Here is a 25,813-nt window from a genome sequence, read left to right on the forward strand (position 1 = left end):
ATAATATATTTTTTTTATAAAGCACGTACCTTATTATTTCAAATATTTAAATCAATATTTTTCAAAATCCCCGCCAAAACGTTGTGCGGTATTTTCTTCCACGAAAAATTAATGGCCTGCTTCTAAAGTCGCCTGAAAACCAAAACCATGTAACGTTTTTAGAAATATTGATTTAAATATTTAATTAACGCGAACAATGTAAGAGGTTTTTACCGATATTAACTTGTTATTTTAATTTTTGATACTTAATATTCTTGATTCTGTTCGTTAGAACAAAATGAAGGCAAGTCCATTTACTTGGTTTTTAAAATATTAAATTTCCTGACGAAGATTGTAAATTTTTAATATAGTCCATCTATGTGATTAAACGAAGCAACGATTCCCAATTTTCATTGCTCAAAAATCCTTAAGCAATCCAAAATAATGTTTCAACCAAAATAACCTAATTTAACCTTTACCTAAACCGTATCGATTTAATTGAATTTAAGTTAGATGGCGGAGCAGGGCCTTAACCAGGGGGGGCGGGGAGCCGGTCGGGCCGTGCCCACCCTGGACCGTATGGTTGTATGTACAATTTTTTATTTTTTTTTTATTTGTTTCCATTGCGTGCCCACCCTGAAATCAAATCCTGGTTACGGTGCTGTGGCGGAGTGGTTAAAACTTTTGCCTCGCAGCAAGAGGAGCTGGGTTCAATCCCAGCTTGTGGCAGTTGGTGCAAATTCGGAACTACTCTCCTGAGTGGAGTTTGCAAGTTATCTCCCCACTGGTTAGAGGGGTTTTCCCTCGATTACTTCGGTTCCCCATTTCCATAAAAATCTGTATAGAGTAGTAGCACTCTGTAGCTTTGGCCATGGCCGCCATTGTGGACGCGAATTTTTTATGAATAGGAAAAGTATGGGTGACGTCGTGTGACGTAGCACTGCCATTACTCTATAGCTTAACGGTAATAGTGAGTGTAGGAAGCTGTAAGCTCGCGTATCATGAAGGGCTCGCCACCCTCATACCCAATTTAACCTGGCCACTTGGGAATTGGGATGAACTTTCGCTAGCTGACTTGAGCCTTGGGTTTAAGCCTAAGAAAATTAAATATAATTTATAAATATATTTAAATAATCGTGGTAAATTATAGCTAAGTTTCAGTTTCAACTTGGTTTCTTCGGTGGCTTTGTAAACAACCAAAATAAAAAGAAACGTGCCGAAAACAATTCTTCTCAGCGACAAGGCGATGCTGGGAGTTTTTCATCTCTATAGGCGCAGCGACTCCCACGATCTCTGATTTGGAGGCGTAGCGCCACCTAGACTTATTTCGATCGTTAAATTAATAGCCAATTTTCATTTTTGTAAATGCCCAAATGGCTACCCGAAAGCGTACACGTGCTTCTGTGTATGTTAAAGAAGAGGATTCTAACGATTCGGGTGATGTCAAATCGGATGGAGAATTATCTGGCGAAGAAGAGATCACATCAACAGTAATTTCGGCTAAGATAGAATACAGTGATGAAAATGATAGTAAAAACTCTGGTCAAGATTCGAATGACGACCAAGTGTTAGGGAATGCTGCTTGGGCTGATGCCATTTCCAATGTTCTTCGTACTAAATCTTCACACAAAAAGTTTATTTTAGCTAAAGCTAAGAAAGACGTTGACTTAGTACCCACGGAGAAGAAAACCGAAATTGAAATAATTGGTAACGATGGTGTTGTAAAAGTAGTAAATGCTTTTCCTATAAAATCAAAAAGTGAACCGAACTTCTCAGAGATTGTGCAACGAAGAGAGAAAAAGAAAGAATGGGAAAATATGGGAAGATTTAAACCAATGGTTTTGGAAAAAGATAAAGAACGAGCTCTAATGAGAATTGGCACCAAAGGTGTTGTGCAGTTGTTTAATGCGGTTCAAACACATCAAAAGGTATTAGACTGCAAATTAAGAGAGGCTGGACCTTCAGAAGTTAAAAAGGATAAAGTTTTGCAATCTTCAAATAAAGGGGCATTCTTAGACTTATTAAAGCCTAAAAATAAAAATGATACTCAAGATGAAGGGAAATATAAAATTATTGAAAAAACAAATAATTCATGGAGTGCAGATGTATTTAATGATAATTATATGATTGGGAGTAAGATGAAAGATTGGAATAAAGAAATAATTGAATAAATAATTTACCAACTTTATTATTCATATTGAAATCAAAATAATTTTTTCTTATAAAATGCTTGAATATTTACAATTTAAAAAAAAAACCTTATTAAGTTCCATAAATGTGCCAGTTAATGTGGGTTGTCTCCAAAAAGGAGTTATTTAGAAAAGGGGTCTTAAAAAATTTACTTTTGGAAGATAGGATAGAGAACTGACACACTTACGTTATACTTGATTTATGGTACTATACACTATAATATTAAAGCTCTACTATTCTGGCTCTTGCTTAATTCGCACTGACAGTCCAGGTGGTAATTTTATGATTTGTTTTTGCACGTCATTATCTGTAGATGATACAATTAACTGAGTACCCCGCATTGATAACTTCTTAATGGTTTCGTCCAAGTTATTTTTAACACTGGTCTCATTTGGGGTTTTTCTGGGTTGATTACTATAGTGCCCTGACTGTTCGGACAACCAAATGTTATTTTTTAAAGCGGGATTCCTAGCTGTATATTTTATATTGGGAGCTCTAATAGAAGTCGTCGTTTTAGTAATAGGCGGAATTGGGAGCTTTATTGGAGGGCGGTTTCGGTTGACCGCAGAGGTACTTGTTGGGTTAGTGGTTGGCATTGAAAATGGTATTTGAGCTGATGTTTGTATCGTATGGTTAAATATTTGAATAGGTTGATTAGCGCTGTTGGTTAGTAAGACTGGTACTGGTTGTCCATTTTGTGACACAAAACTCTGGGCAATAAATGGACTACTATTTTGTACAGCAATTTGCCTGTTGTGTGTTGTGTTCTGAACAACCACAGGTTGTTGCATTAAAATGGGTCTATTAGTGTTACTGTTTGAAGAAAGTAAATATTGTTGTAAAATAGGGGCTGGTGCTCCTGGTTGTTGGATGATGGGTCCAGTAGTTTGTTGCACATTGGATGTAGGTTTGAACACAATTTGATTTACATTTTGATTGGACAATGCAAATGTTTGTTGACCTCCAATTTGTTGAGTTGTTATAAAATACTGCCCAGAATTAATTGTCTGGTTGGGTGCTATTGTTTGGTTAAGTGGTACTGGAACTATTTGACGAATTGTTTCTGCAGCTTTTGCAATGGGTTGTAATTGCCTTTGCATTGGTAAAAGATTTTTGGCTATAGGACGTTGTTGTAAACCGATATGGCCTTGCACTGAGAGCCGAGGCGCAACATTTGTAGAAGTTTGATTTTTCATCTTTAAAAGAGAACTAAGCGTTGAAGTGCCAGATAATGTAATAGGTTGATTTCCTGGGGTACTCATTAAATTTGAAATGGTTTTTCTGGGTTTAGCTGCAGGGTTATTTGGAGTGGCCCGCCTGAGAATTTGTTGTAACACAGATGTTGAAGGTGTATTAAAATTAGGGGGTCTATTTTTTATTGCAAATCCATGTGGGCTTGGATTAATTGTTTTTAAATTATTAGCAGTGATAGGCATTCTGTGTAGAGAATTTACAGTTGTCATTGTGTTAGAGCCAGTTTGATTCATAACATACTGGGATACTGGAACAGGATTTTTAAATATTGGTATGTATTTCGGGATATTTCTATCTCTTGGATTATTGAACTGAAATTGGTTGGATGAACCAGTTACATTTTTAATTTGTATTTTGGGAGGTTGTGGCAAGTTATTGCTCATTGGGCTGTTTATGACTACTTTTGAAAAAGAAGGGTTAGCGCTACTAATAGTTCTAACAGCAGTAGTAGAAATCATTCTTGGTCCACTAGTAACTTGTTTAACATTAGAGTTGGTAACTGGTACCAATGACGGTTTTAGTATTCTTGGCCTAACATTTAAAGGGCTAGGGCTCGGATTAGTTACTATCATATTTGGTTGGTTTATGCCTAATGAATTTGCAGCTGATCTAATCATGCTAGTAGTCAGTGTATGAGGTAGATTCGTTCTAACTGAAACCTTTTGTACACTACCAGCTGTGTTGTTTACTGCGTGAACAATTCCCGCTGATATAGTGCTTGACTTGGGATTTACAGGACTTGACAAAATCTTTCCACCCGAAATAGTAACATTCTGAGTTGGCTTAACTATACTTACAGTATTTATGGGAGGCGGAACAACTGCTTTAGTGTTAGAAGGTTGGGCTACAATCTGCCCCTTTAATAATGAGTTTGCATTATTTTGCTGAGAAATTAGAGCTTCCAACGGTATAATTAAAATTTTGCCATCTACATTAACCATAGCAGATAAGTTTTTAGTGGGCACTGAAAGAGGGTTTGTAGGTGATGTTGGAGCCACTGGTGAGGCTAAAGGCATGACGGGAGGAGAGCTCTGTACAGAATTTTGCGCATTGGATGTCTTTGTTTTATTTGAGGAAGACTTATGTTTACTGGAACTTGTGAAGCTGGAAATTTCCAATTGATTGTTTGGACTAGTTTTAGTTGCTGGGGGGGATTCGTGAGTTGAGCCTCCAAAATCAAGTTGCCTCTCAACAACGTATCTGTTTATACCAGTATTTCCTGAAATTTTTAGGTGACTGTAAAGTTCATTTGATACCTTTGATTTCATAATTCGTTTTTGCGCACTATTAGCAACAGCTTCGTAGCTATTTGAGACTTTTTTGGGCATGTTTATAATTGAATTTGGTTGAGACATAATGCTACTTTTCAAAAGGCTGGATAAAATAGACACGTTCTTGTCACGCATTTGCTCTTTTGGAGTTTTCTCTGGTTCATTTGTCATTGGAACCTTTTCTGGCAACATTTCTAACTTTGAAGAGGTGCCACTTGTTACACCTTTGGGAGCTATAGGAATAAGATCATCTGATCTAATATTAAAAAGTCTGTTCTTATTTTTAAGTTTTAAAGCTTGTTTTGTAGTTTTCCAATCTTGTTTTGGATTTTTCCAACCTTGATTTGTAAGTGTCCAATCACTTCTTGGAAGTTTAGTTGCTTTGGGTAGCAGTTGCCTTTCTGGTTTCATGATTGATCCTGGTAGTTCTGGGCTATTTCCATCTTGCTTCGAAATTTCATTATTGGTATCATTTCTTTGACCAGGGGATAATTCGAGAAGAGCTTGAAGAATAGACTCATCTTCATCTTTAACATCTTTCAAAATCTTTTCTTTATTTTTGCGTTTCCGTCCTTTCTTCTTTCTATAGCCCAATTCATCTTTTGGAGTTTTTTTCCGGTTTGGCCTATACGATGGGTCACAATTGCGATCATCATCACTACTACTAATATAGAATTCGTAAAAAGATTCATCTTGATCACAAATGAAATCAAACTTTGGAGAAGAAATACTATAAGGTGGATATTGCGACTCCAAGTCTGAAATTTGGTTATTATCTACTTTCATATCTGTATCAATAACTGGTTTTCCTTCATAAAAAGGATTTTGACTTTCTATACATTCATTTTGGTCTGTGTCACTTTCTTCATGCGAATAATAAGGCCACCATTTTTCAAATTCTTCATTTGTAAGCCTAGTTAGAGAAATATAACAGTTCTTGGGCAAAATTAAATTGTTCAAGATTGGTTCACCATCATTCTGATCAACAGACTCAACCACTTCATTCTCACAGAAACCAATAAACTCTGTTTCATCAACCATATTTTCTAGATCTTCAGCTACATTTTTACAACTATCTTTATCTTCATCAGCTAATTTAGTCAAAAAATCTATTGAATCATTTGTTAGTGGGGCACAGTCTGATTCATTCTTAGGCTCTAAAACCCACTTTTCAGTTTCAGAGCTTTCCCAAAGTTTGGGTTTTTTTATCTTAGAACCAGGTCCAAAATTTAGCTGTTTCTTAATAATAATTCCAGACGATCGCCTTTTCCTTACATATTTAGTGATTTCTCTACCATTCTTATCACTACAATGTTTTTTCTTCAACTTCAAAACTGGTACTTGTTGCAAACTTTGCTTACTTGCAACCAAAGGGATGTTTTGTTCATCTCTTTTATTTAAATTTGGCTGTGAGACAGTTTGTTTGAGCAATGAGCTTTGTTCAAAATGGGAAGTTGGTTCAAAAATTTTTTCTAAATGTTTTGAATCTGAAAAAGTGGAAGAAACAGGTTCTTGTTCTTCTTTCGTGTTAGTTACTGAATTCAGTATCTCATCAATAACTATATTTGTATTGGGTATATTAATTTCTGTTTGAATCAAAGGTTTATTGGAGGAAATGATTTTTATAACTTTCAATGTGGAGGTAACTGATCTAGTTTTAGGAGTAGCTGTTTTTAGTTCAACAGAAGCTGGTTCGGTGGAAGTTTCTTGAGGACATAATTCTTCATTTTGTATTAAAGCCTGATTTAAACCAAGTTCAACATTGCTATTTTGTTTAAGTAGATCCATGTCAAGTTTGTTAGTCTTGCTGTTCAAATCACGATTTCCAGATGAAAGCCCTGAATTACTTTCCAGTTCAAGGTTATCACAACAGTTCAAATTATTTTGCAAAGATAAATCTATTTTAATTTTCTTCTTTTTCTTTTTTCTAGTTTCTCCCCTAGCCCATCGCGATTTTACCTTTCTTGGTTTTTTCTTTTTAATCATAAAAATTTCCTGATTTTCTGGTTCTTTTTTACATTCCATAACAAACTTTTCTGCCATTTCCGGTTTTAAATTATTGGTATCCAATCCATGATCCACCTCGTGGGAATTTCCGTTTATAGCGTCCTCTGATTGGCTAAGATCAGGGTTGCTTACTGTATTTGTTGGTTCGCCATATTCCGATTCGCTACCAAGAGGTTCCGTTTTCACGACACACGTACGGCCTAGTTTATTGGTTCCTGCCTCATGACCTTCTATCGGTTGCTGCACTGAACGGCGTCTATTACTCCTCCTTCCATTGGCCGCTCCTTTGGGCCTAAAATAGTGATGATATAACGATTTTTTTTAAGATTACAGGAATTCACACAAATGAAAATAAAAAATACCTGCAGTTTTTAGCCATCTTAACGATCGAAGCCTTGTACTGAAAACAACGTCACTTCCTGAATTCAGATACTAAATTTTAATTAAATAGTTACCAATCAGAATTTCTGACAGTAGCGCCCTCGTTTCGCGTTAATTCGACAAGAAAATGGCGTCGGTTGACGCAGAAGTCTAAATTCAATACGGGATATCCGGCATGCCGGCTTCCTCCAAGGATAAAAGAAAGTAGAGGGGAGGCTCCACATAATCTTGTCCAATTATAACTCCGAAAGCTTGAGTCTAAAGGCGTGTTTCAACAATGACGCCAGGTTAAGGACATCATATGTTAGCCAATAATATATCTTGCCAGAGGGTCAAGGAATACGTGTTTATTCGTACAACAATCCCGCTATCTAGGGAACCTTTTTATTGAAATAATTTTGATTAATTTAGATTTCATTATCGGTTTTTAAAATTAAAAACATTAAGTGCAATTTTATAATTAATATTTTTTTATAATTAAATGCATTTTTGTGACATTACTTGTTTCAAAAATATTTCCTAGGTGTCAGCACAAGCGTTGACAAAAGTTACGCTTTGTTAGACTGGTTTTAAAGAGCGTAAGATAGATGTCAGTAAGATTTCCATGATTTGATAAAAGCGGTAAGTTTAAAAAAATGGTTTTAGGTGATATGTCAGCAGTGTGCTAATGAATCTTATGCAAATTCAATGAAACAAGACTTCTAATTAATGGTTTAATAACAGACAGTTTTAGAACCTATGGGAATTTTCAACTTCAAAGCTAAATTATAATTTTCGCGTTGAAATCTTATCTGAAATTTTCGGATCTAGACGTTAGAATTCAAATAGCAACGATGTTAACCTGAAATATTTTCTGTAGACCTTTTACCGATTTTTAGAAGTTTAAAGGGTGTTTATAATGAAAGTGAAGTGCAGGTTTTTTCTTTCTGGTCAAACCACTAGTAAAGCACCAAACAATATCAGCCAAATGCCAATGACGTTTTGTGTTAACGTTGCGAACGAACTTCCGCTTGAGACGTATTCTTCCTAACGTAGAGCCCCTGGTGGCTTTGAGCATAGATAAATAATAGCAACATTCAGGACAGTGTTTTGTTATTTTCCCCAGCACTATATCTATACGCTTCAACTCCTTATTGGCGTTTATATAACCAGGTTCAGTAAAATTTTGTAGGTGAACGCCTTCGACGTGGCTTGCACAAAAAATGACGTCAGGCGATACCTTGAATAGAGGCGTATAGTTATTATTATTATTTTTATTATTTTGTTATGGATGTACCTATTATTTGTCTATGCTTTGAGCAAGTCTTTGGTCTTTTTAGTACAGAATCCGCTAGGAGGCGCCCCGCAATGCTCAGTGTCATCTTTTTAACATTGCATTGCATCTCCTGTAGCGAAAAGAGTCTTATACGGTTGTATGTTCGTCCTTCAATAGGTTTTACACCAATGTCAACACAAGTAGGACCTATCCTCCTTGGTCAACAGAGGCGAAATACCACATGACCTTCAGATTAGTCCAATGATTGGCTGCTTTCCCCCTTAGACATTCCCGCTCAAAATTTCTCCTAGAATTCGCTGCGGATTGCAGCAAGCGCTCTCTGCGGAGAAGCCGACAGACTCGACTGTTGTGTCGGCGTCCGCGACGGTTCATCGTCCGCTTTTTTCCTCTATTTCGCGGGCGGTGAAAAAGTCACAGACAGTTTACGCACTTTTCTTCATTCCAGGGACTCGTGCCAAGTTTCTTTGCACCATCGAATGCATTGTCAACCGATAAAGGTATAGAATTATATATTTTCTTATACATAGATTTATTATTTTTTAGTTTTGGCGTCTCCATTTGAACGCGAAAACCTCTGGCGCGCGGGAAAAATGGTTAAGCCTAAAATGTGAAAAATGGTAACGTTGGGACATTTTCCTTTTCAATACTCGCCTTCGCGAATGAACTAAATACTTCTCTCTTTATTTAACCTAACGTTGAATGATCGAGGCTCTATCATTCTTGTACAACTTCCATCGTAGCCCACGTTTTACCTCGCAAAAATTTCACCTCTGAGTCTTAACTATCGCTTCTTTGCTTCGCGAATATCGACCTAACACTTCCAGTTTTCTACATTCCCACAAAAATATGGTAAAAAGCGTCAAAATGAGTTTTTTTCTTCTCCGCATAGCTTAATTATATGTCGCCCTCGCAAATGCCAAACCCGTTCTTCTAGGAATACGCTTATCGATAGAAACTACTCTAGTTGATAAAATCTATAAGTTAAACTTGATTGACAAGATTTGAGTATGTCTTTTTTTAGTAAGGAAACGAATTTTCGAAGCTTTTTTTAATAGAAATTTCCACGATTAATTTATAATTGTGAACTTTAAGGTTACGGTGAAGTGAGTCTAAGAATAAATATTATCCGCTTAGACCAAACGTATAGCCGCTTTGAGCCCTTTCTTACACGACATTTGAACCCAATACCACTTATCAAACACGGTCCAAAATTCTTCGTTTACAATATTTGTAGTAAATTACTTCTGAATATCGTTAATGCTTTAAACGCCCTTTATTGTAGTTAACCGATTTCAGACCTCAGTCGTAAGTGAATACGATAAAATGTAAGACTATCAGTATTTGTTGTGGGTTTATGATCTTAGCCATTCTTCGGCGCTACGCGTTAATTATAATTAGCCTTCGCGTTTTGGAAGGAAATGTGGCGCGGGAGGGGGCACGAAACTTGGTAATCGCTTCCGCCACCCTCGGAAGGACTGAAAATGGACTCTTCCCCCCCCCCCCTTTCCGGTTTGATCAAAGTAACTCTCCCCCCTTTTCTGCCGTTTTGTGGATTACCTACCGCGTAACCCCCCCTCTTACACGCGCCCTTTATTCGCCCCCCCCCTCTCTCTCTCTCTCTCTCGTTGTAAAGTTTGGCCTGGCCGTTACCAACGCAGCGGGGGTTTGATGTCGCCGAGTTATAAAAACTGAAATTGTAGCGATATTCGGTGTTATAGGAAATAAATTTTGTTTAACATTTTCTAATAAATGCGGCAGTATTTTGAGTAACTCGTTTGAGTTCATTTAATTGCGTTAGCGGACGGAAGACGGCAAAAGGAACGCCACAATTTTTCACTAATCGAATTATTCGCATCTCCGGAGAATTAGCGCTTTTCAGTTTACATAGAGCCTGGAAACGCGATAAGTTTATTAACTGCTGGATTTTCGTATGCTATAAAAAAATCGGCGCGTGCGTGAGCCGTTTACACTAAAAAAAAATATTTTCATACACACGTATTGTCAACTTGGTAAAAATAAAACAAGGTGGTTCGCAATTGCCAATTAGTTTGATTTTTCCGCTCAAATCGCGGAGCGTACACCGCATTATTGCTCAAAATGAAACGCGTGTATTACTCCGCCTACCAAGGTAAAATTCAAAAATTTCTTTTCGTCTAAAAGTTAAAAATAATCGTATAAAGTTGACGCATGGTTGACGTGGCCTTTTTATTTCAATGGTTGTCTTCACAAAACGTATTTAGAAGAATTCATGTTTTTTTTTATTACAAAGGTCTTAATTTGGGGATCGTCTACGGCTTGCCGTCGGGTTTTGGGTCGTGTTGGGTTCTGGTTATGTTTATCAACCCGAAATATTATCGGGTCGGGTTCGGGTTGAGCCCTATCGAGTCTAATCCGGTTCGGGTTTGAGCCCTATCGAGTCGGGTCGGGTTCGGGTTAAGCCTTGTCCAGTCGAGTCGGGTCGGGTTCGGGTTCGGGTTGAGCCCCGGTCGAGTCGGGTTGGGTCGGCGTCGGGTTGAGCCCCGGTCGAGTCGGGTTGGATCGGCGTCGGGTTGAGCCCCGGTCGAGTCGGGTTGGGTCGGCGTCGGGTTGAGCCCCGTCGAGTCTGGTCGGGTCGGCTTCGGGTTGAGCCCAGTCGAGTCGGGTTGGGTCGGCGTCGGGTTGAGCCCCGTCGAGTCTGGTCGGGTCGGCTTCGGGTTGAGCCCCGTCGAGTCGGGTCGGGTCGGCTTCGGGTTGAGCCCCGTCGAGTCGGGTCGGGTCGGCTTCGGGTTGAGCCCCGTCGAGTCGGGTCGGGTCGGCTTCGGGTTGAGCCCCATCGAGTCGGGTTGGGTCGGCGTCGGGTTGAGCCCCGTCGAGTCTGGTCGGGTCGGCTTCGGGTTGAGCCCCGTCGAGTCGGGTCGGGTTGGTATTCTAACCCGACCCGACAACCTGACTAACATAATTTTTTTTGCCTAACCCAAAGCGAAATCGGAATAATTAAAAAGATATTGTAGACCTGCGTAAGAAATTTTAGGATATATTTGTCAATTTGGCGCTACATACCAGCCACTTTAAAGAGAACTCCGCTCATGTAGTTGTATCTGTTATTTCAGAAGGCACAAATGTGAAATACGATGATCCAATATAAAGGCGAAAGTTAATTATCCCTTTAAAACTCAATTTTACTCAGCTACACGCTGTAGCAGACGGTGATTGCTTTGGCACTACAGCGCCATCTTGACTGTTTTTCTAAGTGAAATAAAACTTTCCCCTACGCGTAAATTATCGTATTTGCAATAAAACAGCCAAATCTCCATTCTTGGGGCACTGCGATCGCCCATAAAACTTCAACATTATCTTTGCTTAAGCCATGCTGAAGTCTAAAACATTATCCTTCCATTAATTAGAAGAGCAAAGTGTAAATAAATAAATAAATAAATAATCAGCTAGGCTAATACCCTTGGCAGCACCTTAGGCCCAAGTCATCGAGCGACTTTTAAAGCCATTAGTTCCGGTGGTCGGGTGACAATGCGTAGGAGGGTGGTGGCCAGCTCTGGAAGCCACGCGAGCCAACAGCTCCCTTCACTAACTATTACCGTTAACCTCTACAAGTTCTTATGGAAGGGGAAACCGATGAGCTCGGGGGAAAACCCCTTAAAGACGCCATCTAACTCCAAAAGGCATTCAGTGAAAATTTATTTCCAAAACCAGGTAACTCGAAATATCGTTCTTAATGCAGAGGGTGGTTGGGGGGGGGGCGCTCTTTTTCCGAGTTTTAACCCAGTACCACAAGCTGGGATCGAACCCGGCTTCTCTCGCTGCGAGGCGAAAGTGTTCCACTTGTGTATCATGTAATGATGCACAATTCTATAACCTTTCGACGCTATCATTTGGGGTGATGCAAAAATGTCGTGGTCTCAAGCGAAATTTTTCTTTCACGCTGGCTTTTGTTTTACTTAAAATTGATATTAGGGTTGGGTTGATTTTCATATTTTTCGTTGTCACTATTTCTTCAATAACTTTAAAAGTTCGAATGCGATTTGCAAAATGAAACTTGATTTGGTTTTCTGAGTGTGATCACGCGTCAAACAAAATGTTCAATTACGAAATAATTTATTCATTTTGGAGGGGGTTTCTTATTTCCGGCCCAAATGGTGCCAGCGCATTCTGTTTCACCGCATATTATTTTCGTGAATGTATTCTTTCTTAAAAGCCCCCACTAGGTTCTCTGTCTAAAATGGCTGCCAAGAGAAAACGGCCAGAAACTTCTGATCGGGACGCGTTCTTGGTGAAATTGATAGTCTTGCCAATTTACAATAGACCAACTATTAGTGAGGAAAACCTATCAAATCTTCAATCTGAGGCGCGGTTTCCCTTCTGGCGAGAGGAGCCTTTTCTGGCTGGGGTTGACGCCTTATCTCTCTATTAAATGAGCGCTATACTACCGCCATTGCGGGGGGAACACCGTTATTCCTTCACCCCCCCATTTCGGTTAAAAGCTAATTACGAGGTGGTTACGTTGATTTTTAATAGCGATATTTCGGAACCATTTCGTCAATCAAACGAGGACTTCGACTCTATCGACCCAAAGTTTGCAATTACAGTTCAGTCAATTTGCAGTGTGAGAACAAATTTATGAATGATTTCCCGCAACGTTTAGATCCCGTCGTGTTACCCTTTTTCAGAAAATCGACAATCTTGGATTTTTTTGCGCCTGATAATTTTTTTGAATTTTTTAGAAGCAATAGGCCTAGTCTTTCAACTTTCTGTCTATTTGTTTGGAAAATGTAACAAATTTCTTCTGGGTGCATACGTTTTTAATTTTTTAAATGTTACTCAAATGCGTGAGCAGACGATCTCCCAATTGTATGACTATACTATACGCAAAACTCACTGCAAATCGAACGTGCGAACAAACAGATTTCCAAACGCTTCGTACCGCAACGAAATTGAATCGAGGCAAAACATTTTTGAGGGTACTTGTGAACGAGGCTATAGTTAGGAAGTATTTTCGAACCAAATTCCGTTCGCTTCCTAAGTATTTGAAACCTATATTTTTCTTTAATTTTATCAGCAATTATACATAATTTTTTATTTTCCTTAAAATCTCTCGTATACAGTCCAAACAATCGACCACCAATTTCCTATAAAATGTTTTACATTTTTCTGTAATCTCCCTAAAATCTTCAAACCTCTAAACCCTTGTCTAAACATAAGTAGTGCCAGGTACATAGTTGACCTTCAGAAAATAACGTCCCTGGTAAATAATAAGAATATTATTTAAAAATGCATTTTTAAATATATGTAAATATCCCATTCAAATGTATCCGAACCGTAGCATTTAAAGTTCGGCAAAACTAAAGTCGAAAGATCAAGATACAATTTTAAAATTAATCGCCCATTAAAACTAAGTTTACCTAATTAACTGTGCTATACCACTCTTAATTCAGGGTATTTCAAAAGGTTATGCAAAAATTTAAAGTAGTTGTAGGGGGTGAGTTGAGAAGTATGCCTGTTTTTATTTCCATTTTCCTACGATGAGTTAAAAGAGCGCCAGAGAGCTTCAAAGTGTGGCCTACTAGCCCCTGGAAGTAGGCTGCAACCAGCGCAAAACCAAGCAGCGGGGAAACGCGAACATTAAGGTTTGGGTTCGTGTGATAGGTAAAAAAGGACTTTGTAAACAAATCTAGGTAACCAGCGTCAAAAAAGTAAATTTAAACAGTATATTAGATATTCCAAACAGGTAAATGTGTTAGTTTTTCTCGAGACATTTATGTGCCTGGTACTACTACTATTTTTTTTAATAATAATAACTTTAATATTGGTGTATATGACAGCGTGGTCTTCACACCATACGCACCGAGACAATACAGAATACATTTTTCACAATAGCACCATTAAAAACCAAAAATTAGAAATGAAAATGGAGTCATACTGGACATGCAACATCAAAACTTGAATTAGAATCTTGGCTGCACGAAACATCTGAAATTATTGCAAAATTTCTTTTCTGGTACTACTATTTTGAACTTTGATGACGTTTTGCCTGAGAAATCGGTACGACCAATAGAACAAAAGGTAGCCCGTCTCATCCGACCCAATTCGTCAGTTCAAAATATCCAAGATGGCGGCTAAAGGGCTGCGGAGAGTGTGAGAAACGTCGCCGTTTTGAAGAGTGCCCAAAAACTATACGCGACTGAAAAGAAAAAGTTTCAATTCCGGTGATTTCTGTTAAATTGGTATATGTTGAACGTATTCGGAGGCTAATGCCGGTGGGGCTTCGCGGGCTCTTAAGGGCGACGTCTTGTTGCTTTAAAGTGAAGGAGCCTCTCATCATTCTCTCGCTTATCGCGTCTTTCGAGTACTTCTTAAGTGATTCTTAAGCATCCTTCGGAGGGTTTCCTCCACGAGCGCTATTAATGACGTCACCCTCCTCAGACAGGCGAGACGGGGCTCTGGCCAGCGCCGCCCGTCCAAAAACACGACTCGAATAGAGGCCACAATCTGACCATCTTCGAACAATGGCGGATGGAATTTCACTCGGAGAGAGATCCCGATCATGGTCTCGTTCTTAAAAAGAAATACTTCGTAGAAATGCCCTAGTTGGGCCTCTGTTCAGGTGCCACTTCTCTAGTAGCGTTTTCCTTTTCCACCGTGAACGAAATCAAATCTCATAGGTTCCTTGAAACTGACTCAGGGTTCAAACGGAACTTGGAAAACCCGGATAAGTCGGGGATCTAAAATTTGGTGAAAGAAGTTGGGGATTTAAATAATATCGTAAAAAGTCGGGGATTTTCTTACACAAACTTTGCATCGCGGAAAAAAATGAAGTAGCTTCTCATGTCTGGCACCTTTTCCCGAGAGAGGAGAGAGACGCTCTCAGTATGCTCTTATTAAATATAATTCAGTTTGTGATATTTAAAAAATATTGTTTCACTTTGTACTTTTACCTATGAAACCATGAAATGATGAAAATTATCAGGAATATTAACAAAAAGGTCAAACAATCCAAATCGTATAGACAATTCCAAATCTAAATGATTTGAATCGGCTTCATTTTGATTGGGCGCAAAAAACCATATTATCTAATCCAAATCGTCATTTGGATCGCTCGAATTCCCTTTCCAAATCTAAATAAACGTCATTTCCTCTCACACTACGTCATGTGTGTGTGTTTTTTAAACGTTCTCTTTTATTGGTTATTTTATCTGGCGGGTTTTCTCAATCGAAATTTGGTTTTCCACACTGTCAAAGAATTTCGTATTAGTTCTCAAAAATACTCATCATAAAAGAAAATTCTATTCTTAGGCTTTTGCTCTTAAAACGAGTTTTTTTCCTTCAAATCAGTGGGGTAAACTACCTAAATGAGAAATCATGCCCATTTGGCTGGCTACTTGAATGGTCAAATCATTTGGACAGACTCGATCGAAATGAAAATAACAGATTAGTCTCCCTGCGGTCCGCGGAAACATTTCAAAAAATATATAAAAAGGTTCAAATCCCAGGAAGAAGAAGAAAATATGCATGACCCTTCATAAAACGTCTTTTGCTCCCAAAGAGGCGCTCCTCTACCTAAAAATGTTTGGGACTCATCGCCGCCCCCCTCCCCCCCCCCCGAAAAAATCTAGGGTGCGCCACTGGAGCGGACTGAATTGTCTAGGGCCTAAACTAGTGGGTTGTTCTGCCATTTTTGGGCAGTGCTATTTATCGTGAATTTATGACAACAAATTATGAAAAATGTAAAATAGCTGATGACCCGAGGGGTCGGACACTTGCCATTATTTTGTACGGGATTTCGTAGAGATTTTGGCGATTTTATCATTACTTTTTGAAGTCATTTTGGGATTTCAATGTTAATTTACCATAGAGAGAGTTGAAAGATTTTTCGATTTTAGACAAAGTGTACGGGATTTTGGTAAATGTCCGACCAATCGTGATGACCTCATGGGAGATGTCGTCATCTAGCGAGCAAGCCCTGGAAGCCACGCGAGCCAACAGCTCCCTACACTAACTTTTACCGTTAACCTCTACAAGTTCTTATGGAAGGGGAAACCGAAGAGGTCGGGAGAAAAACCCCTTAAAGACGCCATCTAACTCCAAAAGGCATTCGGATTCAGTGAAAATTAATTTAAATTAACGCGTTCGCTACCTTATTTCCAAAACCAGGTAACTCGAAAAATTCGGTTTGTCTAAAAATTAACTTAATATGTTCGCGTTTCGCTACCTTATTTCCAAAACCAGGTAACTCGAAATATCGTTCTTAATGCAGAGGGTGGTTGGGAAGGCGCTCTTTTTCGTAAATATTACTCTTAGGTTGCTATAATGCGCTTATTAAGGGATATTGTGAATTTTCGAAATTTAACTTGAATATGCCAGATGTACTTAACACACCAGGAGGACTGTGTGTACTCAAATGTCCGTGACATCTTGTTCGTATTTATTTACGGTTGAGTGTCCCCCCCCCCCCTAACTCGTTAAAAAGGGCACTTCGGACCTGGAAACGGCTTGAGGCACTCCGCAAACTTTCCCTTGATGATCTCCACATTCCGTATGCCGTTGTCGTCGGTGTAGATGTAGTAGGTGGTCGCGTTTTCGGGAAACATTTGAACGCCAACAAACGGAAGAAACCTTTAAAAATAGTCACGTGGATATAAAATTGCTTTAAAGTTTACCGTTAAACAACGACTTTCAACTTCATTAAATAAATCTTCAACTTTTAAAGAAAGTCATACTTAAAATTCTGTGGTAAGTTACGTTTTTAAATATTTTTACCTTTTTAATGGAAAAAGATTAATTTATTAAACTTAATTTAACGACGACTCTGACATTAGTATTATTATTGCGATAGTGATGTTCAGTCTCTGACTAGAAAGTTTTGAGCACGGCCAACCCCGATCGCGGAAGCGCGCTGTAGAAGTTGGCAGTGCTATGACGAACTTCCGGGAACATTTTAACAAGTTAGCCAAGACCAAAACAATTTACGCTATCGCCAATTTAAGAAGTCTCTATTAGCAGCCGAATGTTTGGACCCCACGGTTTGTATAGGTCCGCTTCCGTTTCGGAGGATGCTGGAGAGTTAAGCGTCTCACGCGAACAGCTGGCTTTAAAATGCGCACTTGGTGAAATAGTAAACAACGAAGAGCTTCCGCGGCATCCCGCCGGGGGGCGTTGTCAGGTGGAGAGGGCGGCCAGATGATGGATCATCAAAGCGGCAGCCGCGCCGCTCTCTCTTTTCGCGCCCGCGATACTTTATCTTATCCGCAGACGTCAGCGGACCACTTCCGCTTGGACTGAATTTTCGAGGCCCCCCCGCCAAGGCAACCGGAAATGACGCCGAAGCCTCCTCCCCTTCTTTTAATTGAGCTAGAAGCTTTCGCCTTACTACGTTGCTTAGGCAATCAACTCTGGCATTCGAAATAGCGAGGCGAATCCATTTTTGATCGTTATTAATATTTCATCCTCTTCGCGGGGGTCTTCGGGAATCCGAATATTTCGTTGCCGCAATGAATTATAGAAACGAATTTTATAGCTTGTAAAACATTCGCGATAAATTTGTAATGTTCTGTCGATTTACGGGGCTCAACTTTTGAGAGTCGCGGATCAGTTAGGATCCTATGCACTCTTTTTAGAAACGTTTACTGGGCGCCGCCATTATCGTACAGGCAACCGACGAGCAAGCCCTCTACCGCAGAAATTTAATCCCCCCAAACCGGTTTTTTCATCACCCTCCCCGTAGACTGTAAGGTAATGGCGGTCGATTGGGGAGGCGCGTTTAAGAGTCTATAGTAAAAAGGTTTAAGCTGGTCTTACATAATTTTGACTGAATATTGTTCCTAGGAAAAGATTTAGATCAAGAATCAGTTTATTTATACTTAGGGAGATTGACTATATCGAGAGGCAGGTCACTATCGTGATCATTAGGACGCCCCCAAAGATTCAATCGGGCTTAAAAGGTATGAAGTCGGGCTTAAAAAGTATGAAGTCGGGCTTAAAAAGTATGAAGTCGGGCTTAAAAAGTATGAAGTCGGGCTTAAAAAGTATGAAGTCGGGCTTAAAAAGTATGAAGTCGGGCTTAAAAAGTATGAAGTCGGGCTTAAAAAGTATGAAGTCGGGCTTAAAAGTATGAAGTCGGGCTTAAAAAGTATGAAGTCGGGCTTAAAAAGTATGAAGTCGGGCTTAAAAAGTATGAAGTCGGGCTTAAAAAGTATGAAGTCGGGCTTAAAAAGTATGAAGTCGGGCTTAAAAAGTATGAAGTCGGGCTTAAAAAGTATGAAGTCGGGCTTAAAAAGTATGAAGTCGGGCTTAAAAAGTATGAAGTCGGGCTTAAAAAGTATGAAGTCGGGCTTAAAAAGTATGAAGTCGGGCTTAAAAAGTATGAAGTCGGGCTTAAAAAGTATGAAGTCGGGCTTAAAAAGTATGAAGTCGGGCTTAAAAAGTATGAAGTCGGGCTTAAAAAGTATGAAGTCGGGCTTAAAAAGTATGAAGTCGGGCTTAAAAAGTATGAAGTCGGGCTTAAAAAGTATGAAGTCGGGCTTAAAAAGTATGAAGTCGGGCTTAAAAAGTATGAAGTCGGGCTTAAAAAGTATGAAGTCGGGCTTAAAAAGTATGAAGTCGGGCTTAAAAAGTATGAAGTCGGGCTTAAAAAGTATGAAGTCGGGCTTAAAAAGTATGAAGTCGGGCTTAAAAAGTATGAAGTCGGGCTTAAAAAGTATGAAGTCGGGCTTAAAAAGTATGAAGTCGGGCTTAAAAAGTATGAAGTCGGGCTTAAAAAGTATGAAGTCGGGCTTAAAAAGTATGAAGTCGGGCTTAAAAAGTATGAAGTCGGGCTTAAAAAGTATGAAGTCGGGCTTAAAAAGTATGAAGTCGGGCTTAAAAAGTATGAAGTCGGGCTTAAAAAGTATGAAGTCGGGCTTAAAAAGTATGAAGTCGGGCTTAAAAAGTATGAAGTCGGGCTTAAAAAGTATGAAGTCGGGCTTAAAAAGTATGAAGTCGGGCTTAAAAAGTATGAAGTCGGGCTTAAAAAGTATGAAGTCGGGCTTAAAAAGTATGAAGTCGGGCTTAAAAAGTATGAAGTCGGGCTTAAAAAGTATGAAGTCGGGCTTAAAAAGTATGAAGTCGGGCTTAAAAAGTATGAAGTCGGGCTTAAAAAGTATGAAGTCGGGCTTAAAAAGTATGAAGTCGGGCTTAAAAAGTATGAAGTCGGGCTTAAAAAGTATGAAGTCGGGCTTAAAAAGTATGAAGTCGGGCTTAAAAAGTATGAAGTCGGGCTTAAAAAGTATGAAGTCGGGCTTAAAAAGTATGAAGTCGGGCTTAAAAAGTATGAAGTCGGGCTTAAAAAGTATGAAGTCGGGCTTAAAAAGTATGAAGTCGGGCTTAAAAAGTATGAAGTCGGGCTTAAAAAGTATGAAGTCGGGCTTAAAAAGTATGAAGTCGGGCTTAAAAAGTATGAAGTCGGGCTTAAAAAGTATGAAGTCGGGCTTAAAAAGTATGAAGTCGGGCTTAAAAAGTATGAAGTCGGGCTTAAAAAGTATGAAGTCGGGCTTAAAAAGTATGAAGTCGGGCTTAAAAAGTATGAAGTCGGGCTTAAAAAGTATGAAGTCGGGCTTAAAAAGTATGAAGTCGGGCTTAAAAAGTATGAAGTCGGGCTTAAAAAGTATGAAGTCGGGCTTAAAAAGTATGAAGTCGGGCTTAAAAAGTATGAAGTCGGGCTTAAAAAGTATGAAGTCGGGCTTAAAAAGTATGAAGTCGGGCTTAAAAAGTATGAAGTCGGGCTTAAAAAGTATGAAGTCGGGCTTAAAAAGTATGAAGTCGGGCTTAAAAAGTATGAAGTCGGGCTTAAAAAGTATGAAGTCGGGCTTAAAAAGTATGAAGTCGGGCTTAAAAAGTATGAAGTCGGGCTTAAAAAGTATGAAGTCGGGCTTAAAAAGTATGAAGTCGGGCTTAAAAAGTATGAAGTCGGGCTTAAAAAGTATGAAGTCGGGCTTAAAAAGTATGAAGTCGGGCTTAAAAAGTATGAAGTCGGGCTTAAAAAGTATGAAGTCGGGCTTAAAAAGTATGAAGTCGGGCTTAAAAAGTATGAAGTCGGGCTTAAAAAGTATGAAGTCGGGCTTAAAAAGTATGAAGTCGGGCTTAAAAAGTATGAAGTCGGGCTTAAAAAGTATGAAGTCGGGCTTAAAAAGTATGAAGTCGGGCTTAAAAAGTATGAAGTCGGGCTTAAAAAGTATGAAGTCGGGCTTAAAAAGTATGAAGTCGGGCTTAAAAAGTATGAAGTCGGGCTTAAAAAGTATGAAGTCGGGCTTAAAAAGTATGAAGTCGGGCTTAAAAAGTATGAAGTCGGGCTTAAAAAGTATGAAGTCGGGCTTAAAAAGTATGAAGTCGGGCTTAAAAAGTATGAAGTCGGGCTTAAAAAGTATGAAGTCGGGCTTAAAAAGTATGAAGTCGGGCTTAAAAAGTATGAAGTCGGGCTTAAAAAGTATGAAGTCGGGCTTAAAAAGTATGAAGTCGGGCTTAAAAAGTATGAAGTCGGGCTTAAAAAGTATGAAGTCGGGCTTAAAAAGTATGAAGTCGGGCTTAAAAAGTATGAAGTCGGGCTTAAAAAGTATGAAGTCGGGCTTAAAAAGTATGAAGTCGGGCTTAAAAAGTATGAAGTCGGGCTTAAAAAGTATGAAGTCGGGCTTAAAAAGTATGAAGTCGGGCTTAAAAAGTATGAAGTCGGGCTTAAAAAGTATGAAGTCGGGCTTAAAAAGTATGAAGTCGGGCTTAAAAAGTATGAAGTCGGGCTTAAAAAGTATGAAGTCGGGCTTAAAAAGTATGAAGTCGGGCTTAAAAAGTATGAAGTCGGGCTTAAAAAGTATGAAGTCGGGCTTAAAAAGTATGAAGTCGGGCTTAAAAAGTATGAAGTCGGGCTTAAAAAGTATGAAGTCGGGCTTAAAAAGTATGAAGTCGGGCTTAAAAAGTATGAAGTCGGGCTTAAAAAGTATGAAGTCGGGCTTAAAAAGTATGAAGTCGGGCTTAAAAGTATGAAGTCGGGCTTAAAAAGTATGAAGTCGGGCTTAAAAGTATGAAGTCGGGCTTAAAAAGTAGGAAGTCGGGCTTAAAAGTAGGAAGTCGGGCTTAAAAGTATGAAGAGTATTATTATTATTTTATTAATAAATTATTTTTCTTTTGATACTTCTCCGAAAGGGATCTATTACGAAGTGTTGATAACACTAAACGTCACCTAACTCTTTCCTCGATTTAAGATGGGTCTTAAACTAGAGACAGTAGGCTCAGCAAGATGGCGCCCCGTAATTACCCTTCCTCGAGCGGGCCTGTCAGTGACTTCACTGGGCGACCCGGCTGGCTTCGACGATTAATCAGCCTAGTTTTATCGTAATATTTTAGCGCGGATTAGAGTACAGCCGCTCCGTTTCCATAGCAACGAAGGGAAAACAAGAAAGCGACAGAACGAATAGAAATTCCGGGTTGGCCCGGGCCACGAAGAATGTCTGGGGGGGGGGGGGGTCACGACGCGGATTAAAATGAGATGATTGTTTTAGAGGCAGCTCGGGCTCGGGCCAGGACGTGCCAATTTGCATAGGCCCGACACCTCGTTTTTCGGTTTGGGCAGGCGAGGAATGCGCTCGTTATGGAATACATTAAAATGTTATTTTCCCGCAACAGCTGTTGACGGGATATTAATTGAAATAACAGGATGAAGCCATTTTGTAGAATATTCCGAATTATGTTAATTTATCTTCGTATACTCGATGTCAAAATGACACGTAGCTGTTTTTGCGATGACGCCTAACTCAAAATGACAGCGTAGACTTTGAAACTTTCTATTGTAATGTATTTCGGGGAAGAATCTACCGCCCCCGACTTATGATTTTATCGGAACTAAATCTAACAAGGGGGCACAGGCCATAATAGCAAAGGCGTAAAAAAAAACCCTTTGATTAACAACAAAGGTTCGGAACTGGTATAGTTAGATAGAGGGAACTAATACCGTTCGAACGCCGTATCAATTAATTTTTTATTGTGTGCCGTTGATGAGCAACCGCCATTTCGCGGGGACCTAGAAATAACTTTTGCATTTGGGAGAAGATTAATAACAACGTATGTGGTTAGGTAAGAGGGACTGGGTGACGTTTCAGATATTTTCCTATAATTTAAGGTCCTTACTTTTTTCTCCTATCATTTCTTAAAACTTTCTATAATACCCTATATTTTAACTCCAAAGTCTGAAGAAATTAAAATAGTTGATATTTTAAAACGTCCTAGTTTTACAAGATGCTTATTTCCAACACTGTTCGCCGATAGTTTTCGACAATTTCTATCACCTGCTTTTATATTGATACGGATTTTTTTTTAAGAAAATCCTACCCTGTTCAGACAGTTCAGTCATGGATAGTAGATTTTAGAGGATCGGTATAAAGCCTGGTTTTTAGCCCCCGTAAACCAATCACACTAAGGGAGTCGTCCAAGGTTATTTGAAAAAAAACAAGTATCGCTAAGAGTGGACGATACTGTTCGAAAAAACAAAAAAGATAAAAACAAAGTACATTTTTACGCCAAAAGGTATTTTTTCACGTTTTTATAGATTAAATATGATATACTAAATATCAGTTGATAGTTTTTATAGAATTAAAAAACCAAAATTAAAAATTACTAAAATATAAAGCGTAAAAAATTACGTAACAATATCAACCGCATTAGATTGCCATTTTGAAATTTTAAGATCACGTGGTACAAACGACTTTGCAAGACTCCCTCGGAGTCTCTCGAGCTGATTGATACGCGGGGAGAAATAAAATGCACTGTGGAAGGGTATCGAAAACCTGTCAGTAGAGATGGACTAAATATGAACATGTAAATCCAAGATGTCCGCCAAGATGGCCGCCATAACCCCCCCAAAACACCCCCAAATTTTTTTTCCAAAAAACCAATTTTTGTCCTTGAAAAAATCATATTTTAATTTTAACTCTAAATTTGACCTTGAAGATGATCTTTGACCTCGACGCTGTCCACCACCCCTAAGCCTCGGTCTATCACCCCAACAAGTTTGGACACGATCGGACAAGGTCGGCCCGAGATATGGGTGGTAATATGTGACCCCACCAAATACTTACGCTTATTCACTTTTGGTTTTTTCGCCGTTTAAAATGCTAATTAGTTAATTGCGAGATGGGGAAATGAATTCGCGACCTTCGCTTTATAGCCTTGGCAAGTTTGTCTGTCACGTGTTATCTAACTTACCCCTGTCGAAATAAAATACATATTTTAAAAACACAACAAATTACAATGGGGCTGGTCAATATCCGCCCGAGATATAGCCCCTTATGTATAACCCCGGTCGAAATAAAATACAATTTAACTTACCCCTGTCGAAATAAAATACATATTTTAAAACACAACAAATTGCAATAGGCCTGATTGGTCAATATCCGCCCAATAACTTATGTTTTACCCCTGTTGAAATGAATACATATTTTAAAAACACAACAAATTACAATGAATAAAAGCGGTATTTATTTAAGTAATTTTTTGTTTTATTTAAATAATAGGCTTATTCACTTTCAATTATTTAAACATTTTGCAATTTTTATTCAACTATTCGTTATTTAAATAAATATTGAAATATAGCCGAGCTTATTTTATTCATGGAAAAAATTAATCGACTGCCGAGCACTAACTTTTGCAACTCGAAAGACTATAATTTTACCCAACTAGATGTCTGGTTAATTTTTAATAGTAAAATAATATATTCTAAAGTTGGAAAATCATTTTTAAGTTACGTAATCAATAAAAATTCCAAAAACCATTTATTGAAAATAAATAAAAAATAATTAACTTTTTTAAATTAAAAATAGCAACATGGTAAATAGAATTTTCTCTGACTATACACAGTGAACGAACGGGTGTTTAACGGTGGCTAAATTAAAACAACATTAAGTTTAATAATTTTAATTATTTTTCAAATAAAATAATACTTACTTTGATATATAAGTTTATTTTTCTGCTGGGGGTGTTTTGGGGGGGTTATGGCGGCCATCTTGGATTTACATGTTCATATTTAGTCCATCTCTACTCCTGTCCTCTTAATTTACTGTCCATGGTTCAGTTATCTCTTGTGAGTAACGTGGCCTTCTTGTTTTAATGTGGCTAGAAATATAGCTTTTCCTATCGCGCGTGCAAATCGCTCGTGCGAAGAATACACTAATAAAGCTGGGCATTTTCACGTAGGAGCAACATTTTAACAAGTTGGGCAAGACTACTTTTTTTTTAATAATCAACTATTGTCTAAGCCAGCGGTTCCCAAAAGGTGTTCCGCGGAACCCTGGGGTTCCGTGGAAGGGTCACAGGGGTTCCGAGAATTCGCAGCGCGGTCATCTTTGGTCGTGGCAACAGTCTTCTAAGATAATTTAAAAAAATTAGTTGGGGTTTCGCCAGTATTAGCTGCATAATTTAGGGTTCCATAGCAAAAAGAAATTGGGAACCGCTGGTCTAAGCAATGAAATGTTTCACGCGTGTCTCTCAGTTTATCGGAAAAAGAGTCTGCTTGCCTACCATTAAAATTCATTACAAAACCACCTCTTAATATTTCTTAACGCTTTTTACACACAATCCAAAGGATTTGTGTGTATTAGTCTCACGTACAGTGTAGCCGTTGCCGCCGATGCCGATGTCGCCGTGTCGCGCATATCTTTTCAACAGTTAGGTCTAGAAAAGTCAATGATATCTCGTTCGAATGTACATACATCGCCATTGATAGTCTTTCATGGAGTTTTCAAATCGGAGCCCTAGAAGTTGGTCATTTGCGCAATTTACCATTTTCGGTGGTTTCGCTTTATGTGGTAGATATTTTACTTAAAATTAAGTCCGATAACGTTAAAAAAAAATTATTGGATAGGTTAGGATTCAGCGGACCTACAACTTCGGTTATATCAGTAAATATTACATTTAAGTATAGTTTTCAGGGTAATTTACGGTACCCCAAATTTCGTGGTTTTATTTTCGCCTAGAAATCTACATACAGTTACTTAATTTAAGTCCGATTTTCATGAAAGTTATATTTTTGAATAGCTGTGGTTTACATATAACCTAGAGTTGCAAATACGTTCCTTAATTTTAATTCTAAGTAAGGTTTTTTGGGCAGCGTATACGGACCCCGGCAATTTCCAACATTGTAAATCCGCGTGTTTATAGAGGTCTACGTGCCCGTTTCCCTCTGGCGTTTTTCAAAGCCATTCAGAGTGTGCCGCGCTTTCAACGTATATGACCAGAAGTAACAATTAAGTATGACACTGATCGACCTATGACCAGAAGTAATAAGTGTGACAATCAACGTAACAAATAAGTGTGATCAGAAGTAACAAATAAGTATGAAATTGATCGAACTAGTCTTTGTCGTATAACCAGAATAAATAAGTGTGACACTCAACGGCTGACTAGTAGTAACAAATACGTGTGATCAGAAGTAAAAAATAAGAGTGACACT

General features: G+C 38.6%; 3 protein-coding genes across 4 annotated transcripts in view; 2 read left to right on the forward strand and 1 right to left on the reverse strand.

Annotated features, from left to right (window-relative positions):
- Positions 1-1,333: 1,333 nt before the first annotated feature.
- Positions 1,334-2,167, forward strand: LOC149947813 (RRP15-like protein). Its single transcript, XM_090171626.1, has one exon. The coding sequence runs from the start codon at positions 1,353-1,355 to the stop codon at positions 2,148-2,150; it is 798 nt and encodes a 265-aa protein (XP_090027752.1). The 5' UTR covers positions 1,334-1,352; the 3' UTR covers positions 2,151-2,167.
- On the reverse strand, positions 2,154-7,275 carry LOC149947814 (uncharacterized). The gene is made up of 2 exons (XM_090171625.1): positions 7,064-7,275; positions 2,154-6,993 (listed from the first exon to the last, which is right to left on the reverse strand). Exons 1-2 carry the CDS (start codon positions 7,078-7,080, stop codon positions 2,403-2,405), a joined length of 4,608 nt encoding a protein of 1,535 aa, XP_090027751.1. The 5' UTR covers positions 7,081-7,275; the 3' UTR covers positions 2,154-2,402.
- Positions 7,276-8,626: 1,351 nt separating this feature from the next.
- Ent2 (Equilibrative nucleoside transporter 2) overlaps positions 8,627-25,813 on the forward strand; it is a 64,102-nt gene continuing 46,915 nt past the window's right edge. Inside the window, exon 1 of one of the 2 annotated variants that reach the window (XM_090171637.1) lies at positions 8,627-8,855. The gene's annotated coding sequence lies outside the window, so the exon portion shown is untranslated. The remainder of the gene's footprint in view (positions 8,856-25,813) is intronic. The other variant, XM_090171636.1, reaches the window with a different exon arrangement.

Source organism: Leiobunum rupestre, chromosome 4 (genome assembly GCF_980474605.1).
Source record: "Leiobunum rupestre chromosome 4, qqLeiRupe1.1.hap1, whole genome shotgun sequence".
NCBI lineage: Eukaryota > Metazoa > Arthropoda > Arachnida > Opiliones > Sclerosomatidae > Leiobunum > Leiobunum rupestre.